The sequence below is a fragment of the Terrapene carolina genome, unplaced genomic scaffold (genome assembly GCF_002925995.2).
Source record: "Terrapene carolina triunguis isolate 2854851 unplaced genomic scaffold, T_m_triunguis-2.0 Scaffold111, whole genome shotgun sequence".
NCBI classification, from domain to species: domain Eukaryota; kingdom Metazoa; phylum Chordata; order Testudines; family Emydidae; genus Terrapene; species Terrapene triunguis.
Genome location: NW_020664462.1, coordinates 4,758,707 through 4,770,220, shown reverse-complemented (window position 1 = coordinate 4,770,220; position 11,514 = coordinate 4,758,707). Strand labels below are relative to the sequence as shown.

Below are 11,514 nucleotides of genomic sequence, written 5' to 3'. Positions count from 1 at the left end.
CCACAGGGACAGGTCTTCACATCACAAATCCCAACCATCTCAATTGATACTCGTCTCAGCAGCCTCTGCTGGAACTTGAGGTCTGAATGGGGTATAGATTCAGAACAGCTCTTCATTCCTAGAGGTGCCCTGAATGCAGGCACGTTGCTCGTGAGGGGGCGATGCGTGAAGGAAGCTTGCCAACTGCCACTGCTCATGTTGTACTTTCTCTGGGGATAAACACACAATCTCTGGAGATGAAAAGAAACGCTGTGCTCAACCAAAATTTGAATGAACCAGGCAGCGGAATGGGGTTTCAATGGGCAAGGTTGTCCCGTAGGTATGTTTTTCTCATTATAGATGGATGTAGAAATCTGTTTAATCCTGCTGTCCTTTCTCCAAGCCATCTGACAGACACCCAGAGTTGACCTCTCCGTAACACTAGCACCAAGTTCATTAGTTAACACTTTTCACCTGTTGACACTCGCAAGTAAATCCCAGACTGGATTGTAGCCCTGTGGAATGCAATTCTGGCTATGTGCCACCGAATGCATATACAATGGAAGAAAAAAAAATCCCCACCTGCAAATAAAAGGGCACAGTAAGCAAATTCCAAAGCCAGGCAAGGGAGAAATGGGTGACAACACTTCCAAATTATACTGGGCATGGTTCTGGACTTGTTTGAATGATCCCAGGGTTGAAAGATGAAGCTAGACAAATTCAGACTGGAAATAAAGCCTACATTTTTAACAGGGAGGATTATTTACCGCTGGAACAATTTACCAAGGGTCGTGGTGGGTTCTCCATCACTGACAATTTTTAAATCAAGCTTGGATGTTTTCCAAAAAGCGCTGCTCTAGGAATTATTTGGGGGACGCTCTATGGCCTGTGTGATACAGGAGTTCAGACTAGATGATCACAGTGAGCCCTCCTGTCATTGGAATCCATGAATCTATGAATCAGGAGGAATTGGCTAATCAACCCTGCACTGAACAATAGTTAAGGATCTGATGTCTCCCAGAGGCTAAGTGGCCACAACGCCCATTGCCTTTGATAGGAGCTTAGAGCACAGAGCATTTTGCCCCAATTTTGGCCCCAAACCATAGTTATTATGCATAGCTGCTGTCTGATGGCCAGTAGGTGACCTATGTTGGTGGTCTCTGTCCAGCTGTCAGTGAACACACATCCACACACGCAACCCATTGTCGTAGCTGTATATGAGCAATAACTTTTGTTGCTGTTTCTCATCAGAGAGGCAGGACTACCACATTTCCCCTATTGGTAGCCACTCCTGGTCCAGGTGCTGTGTTACCTAGATAATAACCATCCCCATCCTCAAATTTTCCCCTTAACCTGGGATAAACCCCACCCACCAGGAGTACCTATGCTTGCAGAGAGCAGGTAATGTGGGTGCTGGGGGAATCTAGGTGTTTGTTTTGTCCAGTTAAACAAAAAAATGCTTTCCCCTATCCGACCAAGCAGGCCACACCACTTGGCAAATAAACTTATCTCAAGGGTCCTTTGCTGAGAATATTTATCATTTCTTCCTGGAAAATATGCTGAGTATGCTAACCCAGTGTGGTGTAATTCAAAGCCGGGCGGTGGGAATACTTTGCTGGGGCAGCTCATCCGTGCTATATCTATTTGGAAAATACCTGCCCATGGGTCCACGCCAAAGGCAGAAAACACCCTCTTCTCATTTACAGGTGTAACACCGACAGACTCCAGTTGTCGGCGGGCGGGATTGAACCTGGGACCTCTGCAGCTAAATGCACAAGCCTCTACTGCATGAGCTAAAAGCTATAGGCGCCTAGCGAGGGCTGTAGCAGACTCATTAATTGCTAAGTGGTCTCAGTGCCACTACGGGGGACAGAACACCACACCCAGGAGGTGTGTGGGTTACACAGGCCTTTTCATGACACTGGTGGCTGACCAGCTAATGCGGACGTATAGAACTTTAATTATCCCCACTTTACCTATGAGGAACTGAGGCACAGAAAGAATAAGACCCAGATACCCCAAGGCTTTGAGGCACCTCAATACCTTTTGAGGCCCTGGGCCTCAATGACTTGTCCAAAGTCGCATGGGAGTCTGCCTTAGCCACAGGATCACCCTCCTTCAGAAGGATTTTTATGAGCTCTAGGGATAAGTCATCCCTGTCAGGTAGGGCAAAGCATAGATTATAAGGCCAGACGGGATCAGAAAGTCTGACCCGCATAGCACCTTCCATAGCCCCATAGCCATAGACCTCCCCTGAATTAATTCCTGTTTGTAGTATCTGTGGTATTCAGAGCACATGTGTGGAGGGGTAAAGTCCAACAGAGGCGGGGAGATGGCCCCAGAGTCCCTTCCATTTGGTAGTGAAATGTTCACGAGAGTCTCTGAAAGGATGCCTTCTCACCCATCATTTCTGGGCGGGGCAGCGTCAGTGGGGAATTGCACGGCCATTCCCTATGATGTATCTGTTCTGAGGAGATCAGTGGAGGACTTTAGTCTCCTGGGCATCGAGTGGACTGTCCCATTTCACCAGAACCACCTTAGTTTAAAAAATGATGTCGGAGAATCTTTTTCTGCTTCCACAGTGACAAATATAGTGAACGTTTGTGCGTGCTTTTTGAGGTCTCTCTCTCTCTCTCCCTTCTCTTTTAGGGCCAGATTTTTCAAAAGAGCTCAGCGTCTACCCTCCTCCTGACCCATCCTGCTGAACTTTTTTGAAAACTTGCCCCCAATTCTGGGCACTCTGTGCCCTTCTGCAAATTCTGGACTTATCCAAACCCATAAGACTTAATGGAAGACTCGTATTGACTGAGCAGTTCCTTCTAGGCAGCCAAGAAGTAAGCAGGACATCTCCTCTGTTAGGAGGGGGCCACATGTTGCTTCATTACTTTATGCATCTTATAGTAATGGACTCCAGCAACATAATCTGTTTAGTTTAACAAAGTGAAGGTTAAGGGGTGACTTGGTCACAGTCTCTAAGTACCTACATGGGGAACAGAAATTTGTTAGTGAGATTTTTGATCTAGCAGACAAAAGTATAACAAAACCCAATGACTGGACATTCAATCTAGCCAAATTCATACTAGAAGTAGGGTACAAATTTGTTAACAGTGAAGTTAAGTAACCACTGGAACAAGGGTTGTGATGGATCGTTCATCACTGGACATTTTAAAATCAAGATTGGATGTTTTTTTCTTTAGTTCAAACAGGAATTAATTCAGGGAAGTTCTATGGATTGTGGAGGAGGTCAGACTAGAGGATCAAAGTATTCCCTTTTGGATTTAGAATCTATTATTCTACCTGATAACAATATTTCTTTCTGCCTTTATAATCTATGAATCTATTAACCCCAGCTCTGTTGCAAGACACAATATAGAACAGTAGCCCAATGACATGGAAAAAAGAAATCTAAACCAGACAGGTTAAAATTAATACTTTTTTTTAATTTTCATTATAAAGTTAACACATCTATCAAACTTAACTGGTAACAAAAACAGTTACAAGACACCGCTAGTGTGCTGTCAGTAGAAAATCAGGTAAAAGACAATGAGGTCACACGCACAACCGCTGAGCAACCACACTGTCCCGATGAGTTATTTCTGCAAATATATACTCTTGCTAATATATACATTTATTCATAAAATAAATAATCATAAAAAAATCATCAGACTTCTTAACAAAGTACCAAAAAAAAAAAAAAAAAAGGTGACAACCCGACTTTGTACAATAGCTTTGGAATTTCATTTTATAACACGTGCATTCTGTACGAAGGGGGAGCGGGGTGGAAGGTGGGGAGGAGGGGCTACAGACAATGACGCCGCTTTGAAGATGGTGATGTAAGCAGGGCAGACTGTGTTCGGAAGGGAGGCGGGGATGCGGATGGGGGAAGCCCCAGTGGTCCTGTGGGACTGCATTTCATGGCTTTAGCACAGCTGCTGGGCTCATCAGATAGTCAAAAAGCAAAGCGAGGCCCTGCCTGTGCAGGGCTTGGTCTATGGACTACCGAGACTGATACCATAGGAATACTGTGGCCCAGTTTGATGGTGCTCCGTGCAAAGTAGGAAGTGGAGAGGCCTAAGGCTGAATTGTAGCTTGTTTGACAGTGACAGGGCTTGGCAGCTGGTTGTGTTGGGGTGGCTTGTGATGTAGGAGGGTTTTGGTAATGGGTTGAGGGGGTCATGGTATCAGGGAAGGTTTCATCAACTAGGAGGCAGCTCTAGGAAGGTTTTGGCACCTGGGTTGGAGGAGTTTGGGCCTCTTATGCTTTCCAAGTGGTGGTGGCAGTTGACAGGTGCATGCCGGGGAGGGGTCCTGACAAATATGCGCCCACCCCACCCCTAGTCCTAAAAACCGCAGAGCCCTGTGCAGCTGCGTGTTAGCATAGGTCTGTAGCAGCCATGCCCTTGGGCTGTTTGGTGGAGAGGGCTGCGTGTTGAGAAATAAATAAATACTAATAAATAAAGGTGAAGAAACCTGGCAAAGGGAAAGGAAAAATGGGAAAGCTTCCCATCATGTCCCCGACGACTCCCACACATGGCTGCCTGAGGCTTTCACCACAAGAGCCACTCTGGAAGGAGAGCCAGGCCGAGGAAGAGAGAGCGAGAGAAAAGAGGTGAGCGAGCCACGTGGAAAAGATTCTTATGGCTCTTGAAACGGGGGAAGATTGCCCTGCCTGGATTAGATGCACAAACCATGTGGATTTAACCCAGAGGTGAATGGGGTAGGATTTTTTCCACTTTCATCATGTACTCGCCAGCAGAAATAGCAGAGAATTCACCCCCCTCCTCCTCTCAGTCAAATTCAGTAGCAATCACTAATGTAGACTCAAGTAATTGCTTGCATGTTATTGGTCCCCACCCCATGCCCTTGTACACCAGTGCTAATCCGGAGTAACACAGTTGAAGCCAAAAGGGTTCCTCCGGATTTACATCAGTCCAGGTGAGAGCAGAATTAGGCCCATACATAGGTTTCCCTCCTAAGGTCTCAGGGGGAGCTTGGCAAGGGGACGAAGGAGAGTTAGGCACCCAATTCTCACTGGGAGTTGAGCGACTCTCTCCCACTTTGAAAATCTTCCCCTTTGCCAATGAGGGAGAAGTATCACTATCCCCACCTGACAAATGGGGAAACTGAGGCAAAAGGAAGTTGGAATTGATTTGCCCAAGGGCACAAAGGAAGGCAGTGGCAGAATCAGGACTTAGCTCCTCATGGCCCCTTTCTCAGGATATAGACCACTAATAGTGCCCATCTTCGGTGTCAAATGGAGTGTCTCATACCCTGCTGTGATGGGCAGATGAGGCCCAGGTCAACAGCCTCTGGGTCCCATGCTTGGCACTGGACCACCCAGGAACCAAACCTCAGTAGCTCTGTTTGGGGCACAAGAGAGAGTGAGGGAGACAGTAAGATTGGGGCCTGGCCATGGGAGCCTGAGCTGTCAGGAAAATCATCCAGCAGAAAGCAAACCAGGCCCCACTGCTGCCCAGGGAGAGCTGGGAGAGCATCTCCATTAGCTGCTATCAGAGCCAGGATTTCGCTGCTACCCGGCAGAGAACTAAAGCACGAGGGAAAGAGAGCCATTGAAACACAGACAGGGCGTCTCCCACCCCCAAACAGCCTCCCCTCCCACCTTCGTACTGCCCCTTCTACAGCCCCCCTCCCTGGATATGCAGCTAGAGGGGCTATTACCCTGGGCACACGGCCCATTTTCCTGGGCACATCACTGTCTGGAAGGTCTTTCCTGCTTGGTGGCTTCAGCTCAGAAGGAGGAAAGGCTCAGGGCCGTGGGAGACAGGAAGTTGTCTACATCCTAGGGTCCAGCTTAGCCCGAACATAGGATTTGTTTTGCGTGCCTGTTTTTTAAATACATTTCTTCCCAAACCTGTAGTTAAGGAGTCGAGAGAAGCCTATGGCAGCTCCGAAGAGGAGTCGATGCTCAGGTGAGCACCCACGCCTCCCATTAGGTACTGCTGCTGTGACCACCCTCTCCCATTGCATATCCTCAGCAGGCTTGAACCTAGCCCCTTCAGCATCAAACGCTACCACTCCAGCTAAAGGCGTGACGCTGGCTGCAGTAGTAGGGTGTTCTCCTGTCTGTGGACTAGCCACTAGAGGGGGACACCACACATACACTTTACAAGTGGGTTATACTCAGGCCTGGTCCACACTACCCCCCCACTTCGGACTAAGGTACGCAAATTCAGCTACGTTAATAACGTAGCTGAATTCGAAGTACCTTAGTTCGAACTTACCGCGGGTCCAGACGCGGCAGGCAGGCTCCCCCGTCGATGCCGCGTACTCCTCTCGCCGAGCTGGAGTACCGGAGTACCGGCGTCGACGGCGAGCACTTCTGGGATCGATCCCAGAACATCGATTGCCTGCCGTCGGACCCGGAGGTAAGTGTAGACGTACCCTCAGTCTTCTCTCAGTCTTAGGCCCCGACTGCCATAAAACTAGCTGCAAAGCCCATTGAAATCAGAGGAAAGATTCCCATTGCCTTCAATATGCTTTTGATCAGACCCATAGTACCTGACACTACACGCCCTATTGAAACCCACCTAAGCCATGAACAGGTATCTCCGGGTGTGTGGGGGGGGGAGGGCAGGAGGTTGGTAGAAAACTTCACACCTTTTCCCTCCCTTTTTCTTCCTTTGACCCAAAAATAAACACCCCCTAAGTCAAAAAACAAAACAAAACAACCAACCAAAACAAAACAAAAACCAATTTCTTTCATAGAAAGAAAACAAAATAAGGCCAAATTCTTCCCTGGGGTCCCTCCACTGGCTGCAATGGAGTTGTATCAGGGATCATTGTGACCCATCAGGCCTGGTTTTATAGCTACAGTAGATGTGGAATAGCAGCATTTAAGAAGAGGATTATGTTTTTTTCTTTCTTACTTATTTTTCTTTATACAGCTGTGTTTCTTGGCTTGATGTATCTTTCCCCCTCACGGTATGTGCCGTCTGCTCCCAAGATACATTTGGTCACACGCAAGAAGACAAGGGAAAAACACTGCGTTTTATTCAGGGTGGGCGGGACAGTTCACATTTGTCAGCGTTAGGAGATGAATGGTGCTGTGGTTTTTGACCTAAGTGTGTTGTGTATACAGAATAAATAAAGGTGGAAGGGAAAGATTTTGTGAAACCCTGTTTAAGATTATGGTGACTCTTAGCATTTGACATTTGCAAAGTGCTTCCCAGACAGTAAGTAATGAATACGACACCTCAGGGAAGCAGGTGGTATCACGCCTGTTACACAATATGACAACCTGAAGCAGAGAGAGGCTGTGGCCCTAATTTTCCAGAAGTGGTCTTGGGTGCAAATTCAAGGTGAGACTCCTTAAGACACCTTAAATTGGATGCCCCAAATCAGTGGCCAGTTTTGCAACATGAGGTCCCAATGACTTGCCCAAGGTGATAGATGGAGCCAGTCTCAGGGCTAGCAGACTGGTGGCACCCAGACCTCTGGCTAAACCATCTCTCTCTCCTCTGAAGGATCAGACCTGGGACTAGAACTCACAAATGCATTTGCGGTCATTAACAGAATGCATGCAGTTGTCTTTTCACTGTTTGAAATGGGGGCTGGATCGCCTCCTTAGGCTATATGATGATGAATATTTACAATAGAACAAGAAAGATATTGAGAAATTGGATATGGGCCTAGCTCAAAATACTTGGTTCTGCAGGGGGCGCCCCCAAATGTCAAGCTGTTTGAAATCTGAACCCCAGTCTGAACGTGGCAGCTTGAGGCCCATCTCCACTGCAGATCCGTTCCTCATTTCACCCATCTGCCACAATTTAGGCTCAAGATTTTGTGTGTTCCCCGGAACAGGCCGTTGCTAAGCAAGTGCCTAGACTTTTCCTCACGCTTCCCAAGCAGAGTTGAGAGCTAGCGATGATGGGCTTGATTCTGATCGCACTCACAGTGGGGTAAATCAGAAGTAACTCTTGGTGGAGCTAGAATGCTGCAGAAGTGATGTGAGGCCAGAGTCAGGCTGGCCGGTTCTCCCCAGGGACACTCAGAACCCCTAACTCATGTCTTTGCATGGGCGTTAAGCAAGGACAGATTTTAAACTACCTTACTCCAATGTATAAGGGCTAAATTCTCTGCTGGCCTAATCCCATTGAAAGTCAATGGAATTGCACCAGCAGTGAAGTTAGCCCCCAATGATTGTTAAACCCACACTTGTGCTCTGTGCTATTCAGGCTCTGGTGCAGCCCTCATCCTCAAGGCATGCGAGCTCCTTCTAGAAGTGCATTAAGCGACCGGCCTAGCGTCTGCCCATGTGTTTGCTGTCCCTGGATCATGATCTTAAACAACTGCATTTCTTTTTTCCTTACCAAATCTTTTCCAGTTTGCTTTAAGGACTCCTTCCGCTTCAGATAAGATTTTCTAAAATGTCCAGCTGTTTCCCTTCCTTTTAAAGCTAGCGCACGACTGTCCCTATCCTAGGCCATTTCCTTCTGCAATGGTTATTAGCCAAGATGGGCAGGGATGCAAAACCATGCCTAATTCTCTATGTATACGTCCTTTCTCTTTTCTAAACCACAGATGAAGTCACTCTGGCATCAGTCAGCCTTTAGACACAGAGTAGACAAAACTGACCCCGTCAATCCAGAGGGCTAGCTTGTGCCTCTGGGCACAGCTCAATTTAGAAGTAGTCCGGGAGGCGCTGGGACTCAGAGACGTGCCTCTGGGGCACAACTCCCTCCCCATTTTTCTCCGTGGGGATTAGGCTCGGTTCGTTCCTTGTCTCGGCTGCATTCTCCCAGCTCACCTGCTCGGGTTGCAGAGGGCAAGCCAGCATGTGGGGATCGAGGAGGTGCTTGTATTTCCCCACGCAGGTGTGTAGTCACAACCTAGCCCAAAGTCGTGACCCAGCTCCCCCGGCAGTCAGTGAAAAGGCTCCCATTGCTCTATCCTCATTTCTATTTCTGCAATTCTTGATGGCAAAAGGAAGAAAAAAAAAATCAGTCCCTTTCCCATTTCTCTAGATGGGACCCCCAGCCAGTGTGAGGGTGTGAAGAGTCAGGCCTGAGAACCCACAACCCCAGGTGGAGCCCGGATTGCCAGACAGCAAGTTACATTTGCTGCTGTAAATTGGCAATCCCGATCTAGGTATCAGAGGTACGACAACTTGCAACACGGGCAAAGGAATGGAGTCAAAGAGGCGAAACAGCCTAACAGCAGAGAGAGGGCTGTGCTGCAGCGTTGGGATTTGGAGCTGGATCCAAACTTTCCCAAAGTCGAGGGTGGTTCAGACACAAGGTTTTTGATATGGCCTGTTATAGAGACACTAGTTGCGGAGGTTGGAGCTGGCTCCAAACTTGGCCAGAGTCCAAGGCTGTTCTAGGTCAGGGTTTGTCTAGCAACACGTATCACACAGGCCTTCAGAACCGCTGTTCCCTACAGAGTTCTGTTCTGAGGGTTCTGCAGGAGCTGTACAGAGCCGATGAAATGAACTAAGTGCACTTTCCAAGGTTACTTTGTTTCTTAAGCAGAGGTGAGGAAACACCTTTCCTGCTCTCCTTTCCTTGCTGGCCTGTGGTGCAAAGAAACGATGTCCTCGCCACCTTAATCACAGGCGGTTTGCGCCCTACCCCACTGCACGTCTCAACGGGCATCCTCCTTCTAATCGGCTGAGTCACACCCCTGCCTCCACAGGCCACACTTGGGTCAATGTCTGCTGGTGTGTCTGCTGAGGAAAAAGAGCCATCTCGGTCTCCATGGCCATGCGTTTGCTGGGTCCCCTTCTGGGCACAGAGTTTTTACGTACGACGTGCACGCATGTGTATCTAGATCACAGCATCTACTACGCCTGTTGCACTGGTGTCAGTGGGACCTTGGTAGCAATCCATCCGCAGTCTCTTTCTCTGCAGAAGTACTAAATGTGTCACTGCGTCCTATGTCAAATCCGGCAGAAACCACTATGTTAAAAAGTTCATGCTAAGAGCTCGTCCATTCTACAGCACTAAGGAATGTTTGCAGAATTCCCCTGTTCCCGGAAGAAGTGGAAGAAGGGTTTGTTTGTTTTTTTAATGAATTGAATATTTTATTTTATTTTAATTTTTTGCCATTCATGTTGCACACAGACTCTGGTTGCTGGGGCTTGGAAAGGATCTCAGGACGCTGAGAGCTGTTGTCCGACATCACCTCTTCCTATTGGGTTGGGAACAGGAGGTGTTTAGGAAGTTGCAAGTCTTTCAAAGGACACTTAATAGCACGAGTCTCTTCAGGTTAGTTGAGAGAAGAGCAAAGAGTCATTGCCCCTGCTAACAATCTTCTCCGCAGTTCTGTTCTGTTGGGTAGTTAAAGAAATCACAGCCTCCTAACCGGTGCATAATCTTTTTGTATGGAGTTCCATGTTTGTAATGTTAGCCTCCAGATGCATCTTGGGACGACCAAGAAGTCATTAGATCTATTCTATCCAGCCAGTTTTAGCCTTTTTTATTTTTTCTTTTACTATAAAAAAAAGGTAGATCTTTCCCATCTACACAACCTCAGAAGAAGCAGGCTCAAATCCATTTCTCCGCACGGAGCCTGTCCAGGGAACTCCTCCTTTACTTGCACGTGTGAACGTCGTAGACTCGTATGCATTCCTGGCAGCTGACGTAGCAGCACCAGTGGAAGATACAGTGGCACTTCTCTTTCCGTTTCTCAGTCCTTGTGTTGTGCCCGCGGCCGCAGCACAGAAGGTCGCATCCGTCGATCCCGTGGGAGGTGACATTGCAGATCCGGTCGCGGGTCCCAAAGGAGCCCGTCTCGGGGTTCGGCTCACAAAAGTTTGGTGAGTTCTCATAGTAAACCAGGTCTCTCTCAGTTGGGGCCTTGAAGAAGTTGTACTTGGGCCTGAGCGTCTCGACCCAGCCACGGGACTCCCGATGCTTCTCCACCACCATTTCAGAAGCGCTGTCGTACTTGTCCTTGAGATAGTCACCGATGACCCTGAAGTCTGGCTGGGACCACCAGCATGTCTTCACCTCACAGCTGCCTGACAGACCATGACATTTGCACTTCAGATGCATGTGATCAATAATGGACTAGAAAAGAGAGAAAAAAGGAAGAGGAAAACTATTAGCCCATAATATGAATCAAAAATACATTCTGTTATTTACCTAGCACTTCTCATCCCAAAGAATGCCAGGCAGAGTTCCTCAGCTGGTGTAAACCAGTTTAGCTTCATTAACTACAACGATATACACCAGTCAGGGGTTGGATGTGGTCTCCATAAAGTGCTTTCAATGATGGGTGAAGTCATTCCTGTACCTGTGTGTGTAAATATTTCTATAGCTATATTCACACACAAAGACCACTTTGCTCAGGAGTGAAATGCAGCCACCTCTGAGGTGGAATACTGCAGCTTTTTAACGGCACTTAGCCAAGCTAAACGATACTTTAGGACGGGGAATGAAGAAGGATTCATAAGCCGATTTAAACTGCAGGGAGAATTCACGGGTGAAATGTGCTATGATTATCCAAACTACAATTTAGCTCGATCATCAGAGCTCCCTTTTCTTGCAAAAGAGACTCGAGTCAAGGGGGAGA

At 47.7% G+C, this 11,514-nt stretch overlaps 1 protein-coding gene across 1 annotated transcript in view; it reads right to left on the bottom strand.

Annotated features, from left to right (window-relative positions):
* Positions 1 to 10,529: 10,529 nt before the first annotated feature.
* The window catches only part of WNT3A (Wnt family member 3A), a 116,163-nt gene continuing 115,178 nt past the window's right edge, over positions 10,530 to 11,514 (bottom strand). Inside the window, exon 4 of the mRNA XM_026652101.1 lies at positions 10,530 to 11,009. Coding sequence (XP_026507886.1) covers positions 10,530 to 11,009 — 480 coding nt within the window. The remainder of the gene's footprint in view (positions 11,010 to 11,514) is intronic.